The 21,678-nt window shown below is 36.8% G+C and overlaps 1 protein-coding gene across 14 annotated transcripts in view; it reads right to left on the bottom strand.

Moving 5' to 3' along the window:
* Nucleotides 1-21,678, bottom strand: part of TIAL1 (TIA1 cytotoxic granule associated RNA binding protein like 1) — a 74,628-nt gene that overhangs the window by 11,205 nt on the left and 41,745 nt on the right. For 2 of the 14 annotated variants that reach the window (XM_074286852.1, XM_074286854.1), the window contains exons 1-2: nucleotides 6,093-6,532; nucleotides 3,402-3,462 (exon numbers count right to left, since the gene is read on the bottom strand). The exons of 3 other annotated variants lie outside the window; for them this stretch is intronic. In XM_074286852.1, coding sequence (XP_074142953.1) covers nucleotides 3,402-3,442 — 41 coding nt within the window. In that variant the 5' untranslated portion in view covers nucleotides 3,443-3,462; nucleotides 6,093-6,532. Of the gene's footprint in view, nucleotides 1-162; nucleotides 182-2,261; nucleotides 2,281-2,564; nucleotides 2,655-3,401; nucleotides 3,463-6,092; nucleotides 6,632-21,678 lie in introns of those variants that run through there. 9 more of the 14 variants (XM_074286859.1, XM_074286863.1, XM_074286853.1 and 6 more) reach the window with 8 other exon arrangements.

Genomic DNA, 21,678 nt, shown 5'->3' with positions numbered 1-21,678 from the left:
ATTTCTATGAATTAAACTAAGTTTTTAAAAAGTTACTATATATTTTTATATAGCCACTTCACTTTATTTATCTAGCTATATTTTGCATCAAAATCCTTATTAAAATATTAGTTTTGAAGAAAGTAAATTTGAACATTAATATTCCTAAAATCAAATATATACCTTTTCTGGGAATGGGAGTGGGTGACTTGGAGGGAGAGAGAAGTAACTGGGGGAGAGGGAAGATCCTAGGAGATTCAGAGAAACAAAAAGGTAAACCTAATATACCCTGTTATGGATTTTTAAAACTGCTTTATCTCCAGAATTTATAAGTCTTCTAGAATTCATTTACCAGATAAAAATGACTATTGTTCCCTAAAAAACAAAGAACTCAAATGTAAACAGTATCTTTCAATCATATAAATAAAACAATACAAATAAAATATTATCAGGCTTTATTTTTGCTTTCTGGAAGAAATTTTTGTTTCATTATCACTATAACATATAACATCTGGGAAATTAGACAAGTTTCCAGGCAAAAATGAGTCTTATAAGCATAATAATTAGATAGTTTTAAACCATCTAAATTTTTTGAAATACTGAACTCAAGAAGAGAAAATGACATAGGACAAAATAAATGTAAAATTGTAAAAATCTGATCAAGAGAATAAATAACAATTTTTAGTTGTATTAAAATTTTTACAGTAGCAACTATTGATATACTGTTCAGAAAAGGCCACAAAAAATCCAATAATATTTAAATGACATGTTTCTAATAATAAATTTCACCCAAAATTTTTTCCAAAACTGATTGATCAAACAAAATCAGCAACAAACTTTACTTGATGTCCCATGCACTAGTCTTCAAATACAACAAAGTCACTGCTCTAATAGAAGACCACATGTTGTATTGCTTTTTTCTAGCAAGTAATATAATGGATTTATCAATTATCCCTATCCATTTGCTTAGAACCAGTATTTATCTGTGAGTGATATAGCTAGGGACCATAGTTTTTTTCTGTGCAAAGTTATGGGGGCTATACTGCAATTGAACCCTGAATAAAACAAATCTTTATTTAATCAAATGAACTAGTTGAATTTTTAAGTTAAAAAAATGAGACTAGATCCTTGTAATGGTTAAAATTAAATTGGTTCTATTACTTTCACTTGAGACTATTTTGTAATTAACACAGAAGGATATGTTAAAGTATTAAAAATTCTAGGAAACTACATAAAACTTTTTAAATTTAATATTTAGGAAAAGATATGGTAATTAATACTAGCTTCAAGAAGTTATAAAGTTATTCTAGGTCCATTGCTTTTTCTAGATCATTTGGCACTTAATCTCAAAATGGAGACTTTATGTCTCAATATACATGTATTGTAAAATATAAGTGTATATACAATAACAGGTTTTAAAGAATTCCCTAAATAGACAATTAGATGTGTGTCCATTTTTAGCAATAAGAGCACTAAATAATGATTTTCAGATCAGTTCTTGTTATCTCAGAATAGAATATAATTTATAATGCAAAAAACTGATATCAGATTTCTATATCAGATTTCTCAGCTTTACATCCAACCTTCTACTCCCAAAGGCCTCATTTTGTGTGGAAAAATTAACCCCCTAGTCTTTATGTTGCACATTATTTGTTAGTAGTGAACTTTTAGTTTCAAAAAAGTCACCATTAAGATCATTACTAGGACATTAACATCTTAATGTTAAGAGGGTCCCAATATGGTCTCCTAAATTTTAATAAAATCTGATTGCCAGTTCTTTTACCTATCACAGCATACCATTTAAAAAGTCACATCAGTCACATATTATAAAGTATTTAAAAAAAATAAAGATGGGTTATTTGTGTTTCAATATTTATTCAAATAAACCTGTACTGTATTCTCTAATTTTACATTATCACAAATTAAATTTTTTTCTGGAAAATACTACAGAACCAATCTAAGACATTTGTAATGGTCAGCTCTAAGTCACTTGTACTAAAAAAAATATACTGTATAATGGGAAAGGCAAACTACCCTTCTCCTCAATGACACAAAATACAGCTGTCAGTGTGTTTTCCCAGCTCTCTTCTCATTATGTGAAATATTTATTGAAAAAAAAAAAAAAGAAGAATCTAAAATACTGGAAAGATTCAATATTGTAAATTCTTGCATTTGATGGAAAATAATGCATTGTACATATGAAAAATTTACAGGAATTCCCAAACAAGTCAATAAAAGGGTACACCTGACAATCAGACTGCAAGAAAAAAGGAAGGGCATACCTTAGAGCACTATTTTCTCTTCTAAGGACAGGAACTGTAGAAATTGAAAGTATTAAACTGAAAAAGATATTTTTTCATCTCTAATGGTGTTAAAATCCAGTTCAAAAGCTGAAGCAAAGTTGTTTAACAGTAAGACTCTACATTACCAAACTACCTTTATCTCTACAGTTGATGGTACCTATTTTAAACCATTATTTTATGGGAATAGATGGTGGTCAATGTTGTTAGCAACTGAATGCAAAAGTTATGGAAAGACAAAAGACTGAACAACAAAAGAAAAAGAAACTTCTCCTTTGTTCTTACCAAATAACCAGAGATCATAAAAAGAGTATCCTTATGTAGATTCCTGACATGTCAATTACTCCAAAGTTTCATTTCAGACTTGCTTCCATACACTAGATACAACTATTTTATTTGGGAGAAAGAGAGTGCTGCAGTCAGCAAGTCACACATACTATGTTATAGGTTTTGAAATAGTGACTAGGATATACAATACATTTAATAGAATTGATTTGATAATATAACCAAATCTTTGACAACATGAGGTTCTGAAATAGGATACTAAGACATTTTTTTCCTATTAATAACACTGCATGTAGATTTTCAGACTCTTAATTTATTCCTTGTTATAGGGAAGAGTCAAATTAAAGCTTTCTACTTTTCTATATTACTTTGATTTAATTAATGAAGTATTTTTCTAAATCCATAATTCTTTTAGAATCTGGCACCTTAGGCATATAGCAAAATAAGTTAATATAATAAATAGAGCCTTCCCTATTATAATGAAACTTATTCCACATAGATTCAGCAGGCATATAATACACCAAACTTTCTCTCTTCCCTTATAAAAAGCTACATTTATTTAGTATTAGCCTGGATAATGCAGTCTTATGAGGCAGGTATCTATCATGTTTCCATACCAGTTATAAAGCAGTTTCCTTGTATCGTATATGGAAAGTTACCTACTATCTAGTAAACAAAAATTAATGTCAGATGAAAACAACAAACATCACAGATAATAAGCATTTCATGTAGAGTATGGCAAATATAACACTATTCTCAGAAATGCAATCCTATACCACTTTAAGCACTGAAAAATAAATAAATAATACTGTAGGTAATTAATATTTAAAAACCTACCTATTAGCTAACACCACATTGTTTTCTGAAGATAGAACCATATGTCTTAGCTTGTGTGTGTCTGTAGGGAAAAAACCTCACTAGTAACACACAGGCATGTCAGGATAACAGAGAAGTTTTGGTTAGAGTACATGATTAAAAGCATATTAACTGCTTGAAAACTTATTTCATAGATCACATGATCAAATTAATTATGGCAAATAGCCATATACAGTACCTAACATTAATTCTTTTGATATCTTCAAACTTATCACTTGTGCCTGAAAATATCTTTTTAAGGAAAACCCCAGAAGACACTTCAAGGAAAAAAAAAAAAATCAAATCCATTCTTTTTTTTCCCCTGATATAATACAAATCTAGACTTATTTTATCTTAAGTTTTATTAGTGACTTCTATGGTAGTATTAAATAGAAAAATGAAATGCATACTATATGAAAGAAGGTAAATAGTTCTATAAGAACAATTAAGATTTTTTTGCTAGCTATCTTGATTCAATGGAAGGTATGCAATCAACATAAAACAGAGCAGATAATACATAAAAGATATTATATAAGGTATACTACATAGGAGGGAGTGTGGATGAAGTGTGAAAAGAGCTTACTACAATAGAGTCAAAGAAAAAGGGAGATAGGGCAGTCTAACATGAAGTGATGAACAAAGGTATGGATAGAGTTTACAGGATTTACTTATATGTGTGTGTGTGTGTGTGTATACACACATATATACACACAGATGTATATACTTACACACACTCATATCACATTTGTACATACCTATAAACAGATCCATGTTTAGATGAATGTCAGAACATAAGATGAGGAAAAGATATGAAGACAGGAGTAGAAATAGGTGATATAAAAGAGGTTAGCATATTAGATCTGCCAAATAAAGTCTGATGAGACTTGTGGAAGTAAAAATGTGATGTTGTCTATATACTATATGGTATGATTCATGAAAATCCCAGTAATAATGCTCTCTCACTCTAGAGGAAAACAATTTTTGGTCTAGATAGTAATTGGCAACTGTATCATTTAAGAAACTGATATTTTCTTCAGCACCTGTTATGATATAATAACATTTCAGATTTTAGACACAATGTAACTTCTACCTTGTTAAAGAAATCCTGGCTAGGAGTTAAACCAAGTTCTTCCCTATGCATCAAGTCAAAGTACACCTCACTAACTAAACATTAGAACTTGGCTTCAAATTTTATGATTGTACAGTTCTCTTTCTTAAAAGGGAAGACCAAATTGGAAAGACAACACAAAATATAATACAAAATTTTCACCAAATGGGGCCTTTCATTTATATATTCTGTATGCTTAAGTGGGCCCTCATTCTAAAAATCTAAGATGGAAAATAACTCCTGAAAAGATGGTGAAACAGTAATGGAAAGAGTTAAGTAATAAACTGTTCACAAGAAAATAAATAGAAAAAAGGAAATAATTTCCAAATTAAAGTATATTACTGGGCCACTTACTTTTTTGGTTAGGGTAAACCAATAGGAAGCCAAATGTTCAACTTGCTTGTATAAGCATCTTACCCCCACTCCAAAGAAAGCAATTTTTCCACAAGATCATTTGATCTATTAACAGGGACAAGTAAACTCCAAATCATGAAAAACAGACGTGAGAGTAGGAATTTAACTCAAATCAGGAAGTGCAAAGCAGAAAGCTAAGAAAATAAAAGATACCCAACAAAAACAAAAGATAAAAACTATATTCCCTTTCATAAATATTCAGAATAAATCGACACAAAAAGTAGAAGAGAGAAAGAAAGGAATGCCACAACTACAGGGAAAGGAATACAAATGCTGAGTCATCATTTCAGAAAGGAGACAATAAAATTAAGTTATTTTAAAGAAGTCATTCATCCACTGGCGTTTACACGTAAGAAGCAATAGTAAAACAGAAGAAAACACCAGAGCATCAAATTAAAAGCTCCGAAGAGGCGTCCTCTTCGTCCCTCTCAGAAAACTTGGGGGTGACACAGATTACAAGTGCCCGTAGAAGGGCGAGCAGAGTTCAACAAGTGGCTATCCATCTGGAAGAGGCGGCTTTCCAAGGGAATGGCAGAGAAAGGACAGGATGCTGCTGGGGAGACAAGTGCACAGAAACGAGGTGACACCTCGAGTCGAGAGGTGCCACCAGAGGGCGAGGCGGGAGAGGAGCAGAGGGAGAAGGCGCAGTGATTGACACACGAGGTTCCGAATTTGGGGTGCAGGGGATGGAAGGGAATGAGACAGATGCTCCGCTAACTAGCCTCGTGCACCCGGTTCCGGGACCCTCTCACCCTTTCCCTCCCCGCCCACCACCCAAACCTTGCAGCCACTTCCAAGCCCCCCTCCCCGGGTCTCCCAGTTTTGACTCTTTTACTCCTCTGCCCCCAGACCCTGAAGTGGAAAGGAAAACGAGGAGCGGTGAGCGCTCAGGCTGCCTCACCCTCTTGGATGTGGGGACAAGGGATGCAGATAAGGGGAAGGGGCGGCAGGCTCCGGGATGCGGTGGGAGTGGGAACGAGGAGGAGGAGGAGGAGGAGGCGGAGGAGGCGGCGGAGGCGGCGGAGGAAGAATGTGTACGTGTCCGCCTCAGCTAGAGGCCGCCGCCCCGTCCCGGCCTTGCCCCCCGCCCCTCCGGCCCCCGGGACCCAGGCCGCACGGCCTCCGGCATCTCTGCCTGCTCGGGTACTCACAGGGTCCGGGGTTGCCCGTCGTCCTCCATCGCGGTGGGTGAGACGGAGAGATCCCGGGACCGGGGGACAAGGGGGAGGGGACGGGGGGAGGGGAAGAGGGCAGGAGCGGGGGAGGGAAGGGGGCGGGGTGGGGGAGGAAGGGGGGAGGGGGGAGACGGGCTCTGGCGGGGGACAGAGGAGAAGGCGCCGAACCCTGTTCTCGGACTCTCGCTCTCTCCCCAGCCCGCTCCGGACGCTGCGCTCAAAGCAGGAGGAGCAGGAGGAGGAGGAGGAGGAAGAGGAGGAGGAGGAGGAGGAGGAGAAGGAGGATGGACAAAATGGCCGCCGCCACCAGCCAGGCAGGAAACTAGGCAGTGCGCAGGCGCGGCCCGCCCGCTCGCAGCTTTAACCTAAGACACTGAGGGCAGCGCGCTGGGGCAAAAGAGGGTGTTTGAGGTGAGGGAGAAGATCGGGAGGCTGGAGAAACTCTGTACTCAGTTACACCTGATACAGTGTTCCCGCTGGACTCGCTGGCTGGTCCACTCAGCCCGCCCAAGAAGGAAGCGACGGAAAAGGTACTACAGGGTAGCTGAGATCTCTGGGAATTGTGGTCCTAGAAACTAGCAAAGGAACGCGTTCTTCCCGGAGACTTCTGGGAATTGCAGTCCTGAGTCTCTGACCAACGCGATCGCCGTGGAGTGACGTGAAGAAGGGCTTTCTGGGTAGGGTAGTCGCACGTCTGGACCAGAGTCCGACAGGAAGTAGTAGTCCCTGGAAGACGCGACGTGAAAAGGCGAGGAAATAAAGTAGGAGAGATGCTGTTCAGAAAGTACACTACAGATCCCAGAATGCCGTGTATCACTTCTTCAAACTTCTGGAGAGCCGCCTTTGGCTGAGCGCCCGGAAGGGCGGAGCATCCCATGGGCGGTATCTGGGGCGGAGTTTCCGCTCTCTCCTCCCCTCATCTCCATGGAGTTTCTAAAGCCGTTGAGTCGCCAGACTTCGCGCTGCGGCAGCTCGGTCTTCTGATTACTGGGTCATCGAAGAAGGGAAATATATCGAGGGGCAGGACGTCGTTCGTTGACCCCGTTGAATTCATCAGACACTTTTTATGCTCCCACTTTTTGCAAGGTTCCCCCCTCCCCCAGTATCTCCGTCGAAGTACCGAGACCTGCCACCTAGACCTTGCCTTCTTGGACCTTCCCTTCTACTGAGGAGGAATGAAGCGCCCGCATCCGCGTGATGCCGGAGAGACAGATACAAGTGGAGGGGAAGGAGAAGCCGAAAATGATGCGAGGAACGAGAGCGCTGGCACGAGGCCGGAGGGGGGTGGGGTCGGGGGTGGGTAGCGGGGGGCGGGGAGGAGGCTGGGGAGCTGGGCCTGGAAGAAAGAGGACTTGGTCGGAGGTGGCCGGGAGCGGAAGGGCCTTTCCCGGCTGGGGGATGTCTAGAAGAAAGCACTAACGGGAGCCCACTCGAGACAAATGCAGGGGGTAGCTTGAGGTAAGTCAGCTAAGGTATCTGCAGCCAAATTTCTAACTTTGTGTCCCTGGGCAAGTCCCATAATCTGTCTGCCTCAAGACTTTTCTGTAAAAAGGGGGTAATAATAGTTTGGGTTTACCTCTTGGGTTTGTGGTGAGAATCAAAGGAGGTACTATTTGTAAAGCACTTGGCAGAGTTCGAGGCACACTGTAGGTGCTTAATAAATGCTTTTTTTCCCCTTGAAAGTGTGAAAGAATTCAAGAGAGGCAAGATAGTGATAGCTTGTAGAAAATTTTGCCTCTACAAGCAAGGTTAAGAGTTTATTTGGTAAGCAATGAGGATGAATGATAGGAATAGAAGTAATTTCCTCACACTTAAAACAATACTTTGGGTATATTTAAGTGTGTCAAAATATGACATATTCAGAGTCAGATTCAAAATTTAGGTAAAGCAATATTTGCCCTTGAGGAACTTAAAGATTAGTGGAGGAATCAAGCAGGATCTCTGATTTTTCTCAGAGTAGATAATCTTTTAAACCAATTGGGCTCCAACTCTTCAGTGATTTAGTAGGTAGTCTTCAAGAGCTTCTATGGCTAAACAAACTACCCTGTAGCCAGTCTATTGATGAGTCTTTCCAAACTTGGCTGGGTAGGTCTTTGGAAGACAGATAAAGCTCAGCACCTGTGTCCAAAACTTTTTTAGTTTGGTAGGACCTGCCAAAATTTTGAGAATCCTGAATTGCCTTTATGTCATGGTGAGGACTTAAGTGAAGATGACCAATATTTTTTTCAACAAATAACTAAAATATATGCTAAGGGCATGAGAAAAGTAAATGTAGAGTGCTGTATGAAGTCCTAAGGAGAAAAGTCAAGAACAACTAGTGTTATCAAAGAAGACTACTTGGAGAAGTTGACATTTCAGTTGGACTTTGAGAATAAGTAGGAATATCAGCAGGAAATGAGGAAGGACAGCATTTCAGATGTAAGGGATAACCTGAGCAAAGGTTGGAAAGGAAGAGAGCACAAAGCAGGTTTGAGGACCATGAACCTATGGCTAAACCATAGTATGATTGAAAAGGAACTGAGTAAGATTAGAAGGATGAGGTGATGCCAGGTTGTAGAAGGTCTTCATTGTCAAGACAAGCAATTTGGACTTTATTTGGTAGGTAGTAGGGGACCACCTCTCTAAGTCTATCTAACTTGTGAAAGTGCACACAACTTTAGATCTTACTTGCAGGTAACAAACACCAAGAGTACTACTAGTCCATGATCAAATTGATTTCTCCACCTTTTAGGAGATTGGTTTCTTCCCTGGTGTGTGCCAGACTGTCTATAGGTCTTTTCAAATTCCTGATCACTCTTTAAAAAGTTTGGGGCTTCTCCCTTATTTATAGCAGTGCCAATTTAACTATCCTTATGGCTTTTCATTGAATGGTAAGATTTAGAACTGGAAGAGACTTAGAAATCATCTAGTTCAACATAGTATGAGTAAGATCATGAATCTAGAACTGGAATTTCTTCTAGTCCCACTCCCTTATTTTACACTAAGTAGCAGAGAGGTTAGGACTTGGAGGTAACAGGTACCTGAGAGCAAAACCTCCTTTCCAACTGTCAAGGTAATTTTTCATAGCCATTAACCATCTAAGCCAAATGTTCTTTATCTGTAAAATGGGTATGTTACCTATACTTTTTAACTCATAAAGTTGTAAAGTTGAAGTATGACTAGTGTATACAGTGTTACATAAATGTCAGCTACTGATTAATAGATATCCTAGAAGTGGCCACAAGATGGAGCATTATAGATTTCTCTCCCCCCCCCCCTTCCCCTCCATAAAAACATTGTTAGTAGAAGCAGGAGCTGATCTTGCCCTGCCCCAGTTCTTGCAGTAACAATAAGAGAGGAGTGAGTAGATGGCACAATGAATAAAATGAAGGGCCTTCAGTTAAGAGGACTTGAGCCCACATCCACCCTCAAGACATTTGCCATGTACCAATTTTGTGACCCTGGGAAAGTCACTTAATCCCAACTGCCTCACAAATACACCCCCAAAAGAATAATAGATTAGATATTAATAAGTTTAAACTTTTTTGCCTTTTTTTTTTTAAATTCCAAAATATGCTTGGGTAAGTATATATGTGTGTTTTAATTTCAAGTAAAAACAGCTTGGATAGAGTTGTAAGTAAGGAGGTGGTTCTGTGTGGTGTTGTTTTTCATTCTTTAATAAGTTAATTAGTGCATATTATTTGTGATTTCAGAATATTCTCTTTCCTAAAATGTAGTTAGATTAACATGAGAATTTGTGGATGATATGACTGAAAAAAGACTTTCTCCTTAGAAAAACCTAAAAAGCTTTGTGCCCTCAGAAAATTATAACACTATACCAGTAGGGGGAGTTTTAACTCCTTTCTCTGGAGATTTGAGGATCCTGGAGGCACTTTTACTAGTTAGTCTTCAAAGTTATCTACCAGACTTCAGTTTCTTCATCTCCAAAACAGAGGTAGTATCTGTTCTGATGATCTCACAAAGTTATTATAAAAATCAAAGGACATATAAAGTAACTTTTTTGCATAAATATAAAATGATGGGCAGCTAGGTGGCATAGTAATAGAGTGCTGGACCAGAAGTCAAGAAGACTTTTCTCCCTGAGTTCAAATCAGACCTCAGACACTAGCTGTGTGACTCTGAACAAGTCACTTTATCCTGTTTGCCTCAGTTTTCTCATCTGTAAAATGAGCTGGAGATTTTTGTTGTTATTCATTTCAGTCTTTTTTTTAATTAATATTTTCCCCCAATTATATGTTAAAATAATCTTTTAAATTTTTTTAAAAAGTTGTTTCAGTCTTATCCAATTCTTCGTGATCCCATTTGGAGTTTTCTTGGCAGAGATACTGGACTAGATTGTCTTTTCCTTCTCCAGCCCATTTTATATAAGGAACTGAGGCAGAAAAGGTTAAATGAAATTTCCCAGGGTCACACAACTATGTCTTGAGGCTGGATTTGGATTCAGGAAGATGTTTTCCTGAATTCAAGCCTAGTGCTCTAGCCACTGTGCCACCAAGCTGCAATATGAATTGAAAAAGGAAATGGCAAACCACTCTAGTATCTGTGCCAAGAAAACCCCAAATAGAGTTATGAAGAGTCAGACACAATTGAAATGAATGAATAACAGAAAACATAAAATATCATATTGCTATGTAAAATATCCTACTCCAGTGCCTCATTCTGAATGAAAGTGATTCTGTATTTTCCAAGACTATACTAGTGGAGTGAAATCTGCAGGTTATACCAAGCTGAAAAACCTTCAAGTATAGATTTAACTATCTACTGTGCTGTAAAGATAGAGGTAAATTAGGGATAAAAAACTCATCTTTAAATTGTTGATTGTGACATTAACAAATTTCTCAGCCTCAACAATTTACAAAGAATACCTGCAAAGATGTAAAAGTATTATATAACCTATACTGGGAACACACACTGATGAACTCATGACTCCTGGAAGTACTAAACTATGTATAATTGTTTAGATTTATTATTGCTAAGATAAATATTGTACTGTAACCAGAAAGGTATCATAGATCTCTATTTAACAGATAAGGAAACTGAGGCCCACTGAAACATAACTTTTCCCTATAATGCAGGGTGCGGCTATTATCCCCCTTTTCCTTGAGGATATGGAGTCAGACAGAGGTAAAATTACTTGCCAAGCTCACACAACTAGATTGTATTGAAGGCAGGATTTAAACTCTGCTTCTCCAGATAATTGGGACAGAAATTGTATGAATGCATTTTGCTTTTTTTGTTGTTGTTACAAAGTGAAAAATGACAATGATATAAAGACAAAAGTATTTTAGAAATAAATATCTGAGGTTCAAAGAAATAAAGCAATATTCAGAATTTCAGAGTTGATGTGAAACTAAAATTTCATTTTTCTGATTTTCTGTGAAGGTTTATAGTGAAATGAAATTTTTTTTTTTCCCCTTTGATTCCAAAGTACCATCTTTCCTTTGACTACTAAGTAGAAAAGGCCCTTTGGGGCTTAATTAAACCCAAGATTACTTTGTTGCTAATTTTTATGTAGTGAATTAACTTATGAAAAGTGCTTTTCCCACACAGTAAGCAAAGACAAAGAGAGTGTGTGTGTGTAAAAGAGATGGAGAGATATAAAGGACAGGTTTTACCTACATTGCAATAATGTAGATGTTCATAATGCCTTTAACTTGGGAACTGTGTCTATGTCTAATGTGTAACTCTGTATTTCATTTTGAAGTGTGTATATCTTGGCTCACAAGTGATATTGCAAGCCAAGGACCAGGTTTTAATATTTTTTTGTTTAGCACAGTATCAAAAAATAGTAGCAGAGCTGGATTTTGTGGCCTAACTGATTAGAAAATCTTGTTCCCAGCCATCGAAGGTAAAGACTAGGATAGTTGTAGGAGAAAAGCAATAAAATCTTACTGGTCTTCACCCTTTCTTACAGCAAATCTAGCCTTTAGTTTATGAATCAGTCAGTCTTTGTTCATCCTTGATCTGGAAATCTATTCTAGTCTTTCTGATTACCAAATTGAAATTCTTCTCTGATGATTAGGAGATGATTAGGTACAAGATCTAGGACAGTTCAATTCTTTGTTGATCATTGTTCTTAACTTTGACTTCCAGCACTTCCTCTTCAATTAAGATTTGGCAAGTTTTGAAATGCTTTCTAACCCATAGGTACCTACTTGAATTTTGATTTAGTAATCACCAACCATGTTCCAGACACTGGATTGAGTGCTAACATTTCAAAGAAACCAAAGACAGCCCCTGCCCTCAAGTCAGGGAAGACAACAGATAAGAAGAAGCTACAAAGTTGAGATAGTACCCAGTGTGGAGGATATGAAGTACTACATTCTTGTGGGAAATGATGAAATTATCTGCTCTGGATTTCTTCCTTAGAGGATTTGCTTTCTGACAACCCTTGCTCTCAAAGGATTTATTTTCTAATTGGGAGAAACAAAACATACAGATTTTTACTCCATCAGATGGAAAGGCACTGTGTTTGCTAGAGTACAATACCAAAGTAGGGAATAATACGTCTTTAGTGCCATTTTCATTGAAAACACAATATAAGTTTCTGACATTTATTTGAGAGCACAAGGATTTGGGTAAGAATTTTCTTCCCTTGATCAATGCACAATATGAATGTCCTTTGTTATCATTTTAAAGTGATTTGCCCTTGACCCACACTTAACACCACACACCAAGATAATATCAAAATGGGTTCATGATCTAAGCATAAAGAATGAGATTATAAATAAATTAGAAGGACATAGGATAGTTCACTTATCAGACTTATGGAGAAGGAAGGAATTTGTGTCCAAAGAAGAACTAGAGGTCATTATTGATCACAAAATAGAAAATTTCAATTATATTAAGTTAAAAAGTTTTTGTACAAACAAAACTAATGTGGACAGGATTAGAAGGGAAGCAATAAGCTGGGAAAATATTTTTTTACGCTAAAGGTTCTGATAAAAGCCTCACTTCCAATATATATAGAGAATTGACTCTATAATAAATCAAGTCATTCTCCAAATGACAAATGGTCAAAAGATATGAACAGACAATTTTCAGATGAAGAAATTGAAATTATTTCTAGTCATATGAAAAAGTGTTCCAAATCATTATTGGTCAAAGAAATGCAAATTAAGACAACTTTAAGATACCGCTACATACCTCTCAGATTGGCTAAGCCAGGAAAAGATTAAAGAAAAATGTTGGAGGGGATGTGGGAAAACTGGGATACTGATGCATTGTTGGTGGAGTTGTGAACAGATCCAACCATTCTGGAGAGCAATTTGGAACTATACTCAAAAAGTTATCAAACTCTGCATACCCTTTGATTCAGCAGTGTTACTACTGGGCTTATATCCCAAAGAGATATTGAAGAAGGGAAAGGGACCCTATGCAAAACCGTTATGGCAGCCCTTTTCGTAGTGGCTAGAAACTGAGTGAATGCCCACCAATTAGAGAATGGCTGAATAAATTATGGTATATGAATGTTATGGAATACTGTTCTAAAAGAAATGACCAGCAGGATGAATACAGAGAGGCTTGGAGAAACTTAACATGTACTAATACTAAGTGAAATTGTAACATGCCCTCCTGGCAGTTACAATTACTAGTCTGTCCTAGGCCCAACAGAGTACCTTTGACCACTGACCTTTGCAGTGTCAACTCTACCCGGCTCGCCTCCTCTGAGGCCTTCAAAGGTCTCTGGCCACGATCTCTTGAATCTATAGTTTAATAACCAGTAGCGCACTCAAGAACAGTCACGTGTAATCTTAAAAGCCTTTATATACCTACTCACATAATGCCCTGACTTGTTGGTTCCCTAGTGAACACCTGGTCAGAAGACCCACATGTTCACTACCAAACTCCTTACCTCTCTGGGCTATCCATCCACTTGGCTTGACTTGGCAATCCCAGGTTAGGGAGCCAGGTTAAAGAGCACCAACTTAAAGAGAGCGACTGCTGTCTGCAGTGGGCTTATAAAGGGCCTGTGAGCTCACTCACACAGCCAATCAGCGAGAGTGTTGTCACTCATTACGAAGCTATCTCAATGTGACCAAGATCCCACCCACAGGGCAGTCCTAATATCCACAGAGAATACTTCCTGGGGCACTCAATCTCCTGTTGCACTGTGGCACTCAATCTCCCGCACTGTGGTGCCACCCATTTAAAGGGCCCTTACAATTCCCTTCTCTTGTTTTTTGGGAACCGCATCCTTACAGAAATGAGCAGAATCTGGAGACCATTATACACTTCCAACAACAATAGGATGATCAGTTCTGATGGACATGGCTCTCTTCAACAATGAGAGGATCCAAATTAGTTTCAATTGATCAGTAATGAACAGAACCAGCTACATCCAGAGAAAGAACACTGGGAAATGAGTATAAACCACAACATAACATTTTCACTCTTTGTTATTGTTTGCTTGCATTTTTGTTTTTTCTTCTCCGGTTATTTTTATCTTCTTTCTAAATCTTATTTTTCTTGTGCAGCAAGGTAACTGTATAAATATGTATACATATACTGAATTTAACATATTTAACATGTGTGGGACTACCTGCCATCCAGGGGAGGGGATGGAGAGAAGGAAAGGAAAATTGAACAGAAGTTTTTCCAAGGGTTAATGTTGAAAAATTACCCATGCATATAATTTGTATCTAAAAAGTTATAATAATAATAATAAAGTAATATAAAAATAAATAAAGTGATTTGCCCAATGTTAATAGCTAAGGCTAGAATTTATCTTCACAGACTAAAAGCCTTGTATCCTCATTAAATCATGCTACCTTTGATCAAGAAAGTAGCTTCAAAAAAGTAACTGAAACCAAATGAGTCTAGAAAGATACATAGTGGTGGGAACTTCTGATAGATAGTGACAGACTATCTCTTAGTGGTAATTAAAACCTACCATGTGCCAGGCACTGTGGCTATAAGGACCAAAAAAAAATTGCCCTTGCTATCAAAGAGATCACATTCTATTGGAGGGCTGGTGCAAGAATATCTACACTGACAAAAACAAAGTAATTAGGATTGGGGAGCACTTATAACTGAGGAAATCATAATTGCCCTTGTGTAGGAAGTAGTATTTGAACTGAGCTAGAGATTCTAAGACAGGTCTGTCTGGTGGATAGAGAACCAACGGAGCAGTATCATGAAGGGGAATGTTCAGAAGGAGAGATAGTGATTTAACAATGTCATGAAATCAAGAGGATGAGGATTTTTCAAAAAAGTCAGTCTTGTGGTTTTTGTTTTCCCAAGAGATAACAGTGGCCTCTATAACAAGAGGGTATGAGAGACTCAAGAGTTCTAAACAAAGAAAGGTATATTCATCAAAATGATATGAGCCTCCTGATCAACACCCTTATTTTTTTGCATAGAGGATCTACATGGATAAAATGTAATACAAATTAGCAAATGATGAAATGATAAAACAGTGATTTGAAATCATAGATTCCAAAACTAGGAGCATTAAAGATCTACTTCCTTGAGGTTAAGTGTTAAGGATTATGCCTAAGTGTGAAGGGGCTAGTCAGTTCTCTGGAAAGCCCCCACAGCTGTAAATCATAACACACTTGAACGAACTGCAAAGCACCTTTACTGACACAGATGTTGCTTGTGAATTGGGAATGAAATAAATTTGAGACGAGGGAAGGGGAGAGAGGTCAGAGAATGCAAGTGCCTCTGGCTCTTTGTATTGTTATCATTCTTTCACTTGAAGGGATCTATTCTGCTGGTCCCCAGCAGCCACTAGCAGATGGCTTCCATAACAGCTAAGAAAAATGAAAGGTCTAGTGTCAAATTCTGTAGGTAACATGGAGCCAAAGCAAAATTCAAACACTTGTCCTTCATCTAAAACTTTTTCTTAGCATAGGTTGTGCCACCTCTAGTCATCAGGATAGATTCTGCAAAGGTGGTAGTATATGAATTGGATAGTAAAAAAGATAGGATGCAAGCAGATGGGAATGAAAGAGGGGAGTATTTTTTGCAGAAAGAATACCATGGACATTTTTTTAAAAGTGTTCAGGAATAATTAAATATAGTTTAAATGAAGCAAAAATTATAGTAGCTGATATTTATATAATACTTTGAGGATAAATAAAGCATTTTATGTGAATTGTCTCATTTGATCATCAAAAAAAAACAAAAAAAAACACTGTGAGGAAAGTACTATAGGTGTTACTGGCCTCTTAAAGATTAATTGAAGTTTAGTTTGAGTGACTTGTCCGTGGTCCGAGATAACATTTGAACTTACAGAAGTAAAGATTTGACTCCACATTTAATGCTCTAATGTAGATAAAATTAGAGTGCATTGAGTCAGATTATGAAATTTTAGGTTGCAGACTAAATATACAGATGTTAGTTGATAGCCAAAGGGGCATCATTGAATATTTTTTACAGTGAGAAATCACGATTAGAACTGTGCATTAGAAAAATTAATTAGGTTCCTGATTAAGGGCCTTTTCCATGCCTATAATGAAAACCTTACACATCCAGTTTCCCAAAGTCAAAACATGAAATGGGGGTGAGAGAAAATCCGTGGCTCAAATGAAAGCCTCTTGAGTTTTTTTATGTTGAAAATTATATTGATGGGAAAGGACACTTTGTCTCAAATTTGATTTATGTGTACTAGAGCTTGATGTGTTTTTCTTATCTGATGTAAATTTCCAGTGAGTTGTAATTGATACTGTTTCCAGTATGAAGAAATTATTTCCAGGATTTAATTTGCAAGGTTGCAGAGTGTATTGTTCACATTGATGGGAAGAAACTGTAATTTTTCCCTGTATGTATATACTAGATTGCATAATGCTGGTCTTTCTGTTTGTTTCTCTGTGATGTGGTACATGGCCACTTAGAAAACAACAACCATTGATAATATAGCTGATCTAGATTAGGCTAATTGGATCTTTTAAACATGCCTTTAAATCCATAGATCCTTTCAGTTCCCCAATTTCCATAAAGGAGGACTATTTGAATAACTGAAAAACTACCTGTCACAAGAAAGATAAGTAAGCTTTGCTCATTAAATTTATTATAGAAAAAAAATTTTATTCAAGGGTAGACTAGATCAGGGCTTCTTATACTTTTTCCACTTAAGACTGCCTTTTGTCTGAGAAATTTTTATGTGACTTCAGATATAAGGTATATAAAAAAGATATATAAATTTAAAAATGTACTGATAATAAATTATAAAGAAATTTATTTTAAAACAATTCATTTGTACAAATATAATTCTGCCATTTATTAAAAATAAATGCAAATTTGCATACTAATGAGATGGATATGCTTATTTTTCCATAAAAAATTAAATCTTGGCAGAATATTTGATACCTTTTACTGTTGCCAAACTTTTCACAACCTATATAAGTCATTTATATGGCTCCATTATGGGGTAGTGATCCATAGTTGAAGAAGCTTTGGACTAGATAGCCACTAATATCCCTTCCAAATCAAAATTCACTGTTTCTAATTAGAAAAAATGCCACAGATGTCATAAATTGTTTGGATTTTCTTTAATTTTTGTTTTTTTACATATGAGTTATTTGAGGTTCAGAGCTGTGAATTTAGGAGAAATAAATGGTTTCTCTGACATGTAATTATATCTGAAGGTAATTTTCAGCTTTAAATTGATAAGACAGCCTGACTCAATAGAAAATATTTAGAATTGGACTAAGAAGACCTAGGGGTTCAGATTCTAGCTGTGTGATTTTAAGTTATTACTTAACCTTGAAATTTAATTTCTTCCTACATAAAATGAGGGAATTGGTCAAGATGACCCTTAGTTAATATCCTTTTTAACTCTGATAATCTTGCGATCCTAGTCAGAATTAAGTATCACCACATGCCGCCTGGCTAGTACAGTGCTTGCAGCCTGAGATATTAAGAGATTACTTTTTCCAACTGAATTTATATCTTTGGATACTGAAAGAATAGGCACATAAAATTATTGGGCCATTGTTCATAATCTTTGAAAGAATTTATAGTAAAGGAAGGAGGTTTAGGTCAACCTACTTGACTTAGATTCCAGGACAATTCTAGAATGTGTATGTTTAGTGAACATCTAGAACGGTGGATCACAAATTGCCTTCAGAATTGGTCAGAGTAAATTGACTTCATTTTCTTCTTTTGATAGTTACTAGATGTGGGGGACAATATATATAAACCTAGATTTTAGAGTAATATTTGACAAAGACTTGTCTTCTTGTTCTTATAGAAAAGATGAAAAGGTGTGGACTAGGCAGTAATCCAATTAGATGGAGGCAGGATTGGGTAAACAATTAGAACTAAAGATTTGTGGGATTGTCTCTTTGTAAGTTTTCAGCTGCAGTGCCCCAGTGATTTGTGCCTTGCCCTGTACTGTTTCTTGTTTTAATAGGAAAATATACATAGTAACATTAAGATTGTATGATAATTTGAATGGAAAACACTATCCACATCCTAGGAGAAAACTATGGAGGCTAAATGTGTATCACTTATCATTTGATATTTTTACCATTTCATTGTTGTTGTTGTTTATTTGGTTGGGTTTTTTTTCCCTCTCATGGCTTTTTTTCCTTTCTGATATGATTTTTATTGCACAACATGACAAATACAGAAATATGTTTCCAAGGATTGCACACACTTAACCTATATCAGATTGCTTGCTGATTGGGAAGAGGGGATGGTAAGGGAGGAACAGAAAAAATTTGAAAAGTCTTACAAAAATGAATGTCAAAAACTATCTTTACATGTATTTGAAAAAATAAAATACTACTGAGTTGAGGGGGAAAAACCCTAAATGATCTCTAGGGTTTCTACCAGGTTTCACTTGGTATTTTGAGCGTTTTGGAGGGGCTGGCTTCAAGGTTATTTAAACTTCTCCCTGGAAGCATTGCTGTATTTGCTCTAAAGTTTATCCACTACCCTATCCTGAGTATCTGCTCTTTTGATGGGGTGATAGCCAGAACTCCCTACTCCCAACCCTCCCACTCCAAAAAAAATCAGGGTATCTTTCATGCCTCTTGACTTGATGTGGTTTGTTGTGCTTCCTCAGGTGCATCCCTAGTACATTCCTAATATAGCTCTGTATTTTTCCACTATATCCCATGCCTGATTTCATTCACCCTTGTGTTTGGACTACTCTCTCACAGCAGCAAACAAGGCTGATTCATTAATAAGTACCTGCATTAATCAGTGCACAGTCAGATCTCTAAATGACTTTCTCTCTTTTAAAAACTATAGTGATCCATATATTGTATCTAGGTTTTATTGTAACACATGTAAAATGTATGGGATTGCCTGTCATCGGGGGGAGGGAATGGAGAGGGGGGGGATAATTTGGAAAAATGAATACAAGGGATAATATTATTTTAAAAAATTACTCATGCATATATACTGTGAAAAAAAATTCTAAATAAATAAAAAAATAAAAACTATAGTGATCTTCCTCCACAGGAGGCAAATTTTGGAAAGTCACATGATACTAGTATTGAAGTATTCTTGTGACTCATTAACTTATTTAGCAACCTCTTGGTGACATACAGTGTTAGTGGTAGGAAAGATTGAGAAGAAAAATCACTTTTCCACTATTTCTGGTGGTTATCCTTAGGCTAATCTGCATAGCAACCAAATTCTCAAATTTATAGTTTTGCTACTAGAAGATAGAAATTGAAAACATTTTCTCTCAGATTTCTATTTAGCCAAACTCAATTTCTGTGATTATACTTCACTCTTTTCAGTAATCTTTTCAAAAGCTCAGTCAGTAATAATGAAGTATTTGAAAAACGTTTCTGGAATCAATCAACCCAGTTCCTTTCTTGTATTAGTAATTCTGTCTAAAAATACTTTATTCAAATGGAATTTACATATGTAGACATTAGGAATATCCCTGTATTCCTAAATTATATTATAAGCCACTTAGTAAAGTAATGCATAAAATGACTAGGCCAGGGGGCAGCTAGGTGGTGCAGTGGATAGAGTACCAGCCTTGAATTCAGGAGGACCCAAGTTCAAATCTGGTCTCAGACACTTACCACTTTCTAGCTGTGTGATCCTGGCAAGTCACTTAACCCCAGCCTCGGGGAAAATAAAAAAATGACTAGGCTACATCTCTCTCCCACCTTGGCAAGGAATCTATCAAAATCTGTCAGAAAACCAGTGAAAGAAACTTGTGTTACAATAGTTGGCCTTTATTTAAGAATATGATAGTGAAGAGAATAAACCAGATAATCTTCTAATTTTCATCTATTATTTGATACAAAAATAAACTCTTATTGATCTGTTATTTCATTGGAACTATTCAACAAAGAATTGTTGGAAAGTGCTGATGAAATTTATCAGTTTTCTTCTACTCTTGCCACTCAATATGTAATCAAAAGTGATCCTCTCCTCATTTTTTAACACTGAACTACTTTTACAGTTTTGTCAATGTCTTATTTTATTAGCTTAATGAATGCATTCATATGGAAAGAACTTTTGAAAAATCTTTATGTAAAACACTTTGCCAAGCACAGGAGTAGGACCATTGGATAGTGCAATGGATTGAGTGCAGGCCTGAAGTTAAGAAGACTCATTTTCCTCACACAAGCTACGTGATCCTGGACAAGTCATTTAAGCTCTGTTTGCCTTAATCACTGAAAAAGGAAATGGCAACTTATTCCAATATCTTTGCCAAGAAAACTTGTCCTGAAAAGTCAGACTCTACTAAACAGTTGAACAACAACAAAAACCAAGCTAGTATAAAATTGAATCCAGGTATTGCACATGTAGAAAATTCAAGAGCTAATTTCAGGTCCATTTATAAAATTTGCTTTGAGACTTTCTACAAGATTTCCTTTACTTTATTAACACTTGTCTCTTTGATGCCACTTGTAGACCCTCTTCTACCACCATAACTCAGCAACTTTTTCTCATTTGATGTTCATTCCATCCAAAAATATGAGATCCTGATGGAAATTATATGCCAACACACAGGGCATTTTTCCAAAGAGTCAAATACATAGCTTAATGTCTTTCTTTGCAACTCAATTCTTGCCTTTTAAATTTTTATTTTTTTGCTAAGGCAATTGGGGTTAAGTGACTTGCCCAGGGTCACACAGCCAGGAAGTGTTAAGTGTCTGAATCAAATTTGAACTCAGATCCTCCTGACTTCAGAGCTGGTGCTCTATCCATTGCACCACCTAACTGTCCCAATCATTGTCTTTTTATAGTTGAGGATTTATGTGTTGATGTCCCCTCCAACATCATTCTGGTTTCCAAATTCACTAGGTTCCCTCAATTCTCCTGATCTGTGTTTTCCTTTTACCATAGCAATACATAAAGATAGTTTTATGATCAAACCCTGATATCCCATCTCCATGATCCATATGCTGAAAATGTTCTTACTATAACTTTTTTTCCATTTCTCTATCTTCTTCACTTCTCATTTTTCCAATCCATCATCCCTTGTGCTCACTTCAGCATCACATGTTCAAATCTCATCAGTCCTACTCTGGCCTCACTTTGTTCTTTGAAATATAAATCCTAAAATTAGAAGAATATAGGATAGTTTACCTCTCAGATTTGTGGGGGGGAAAAAAGGAATATGTGACCAAAGAAGAAC

This window comes from Sminthopsis crassicaudata, chromosome 2, assembly GCF_048593235.1.
Source record: "Sminthopsis crassicaudata isolate SCR6 chromosome 2, ASM4859323v1, whole genome shotgun sequence".
Lineage (NCBI taxonomy): Eukaryota > Metazoa > Chordata > Mammalia > Dasyuromorphia > Dasyuridae > Sminthopsis > Sminthopsis crassicaudata.
The sequence above is the reverse complement of the archived record's forward strand: the minus strand, read 5'-3'. Positions and strand labels throughout refer to the sequence as shown.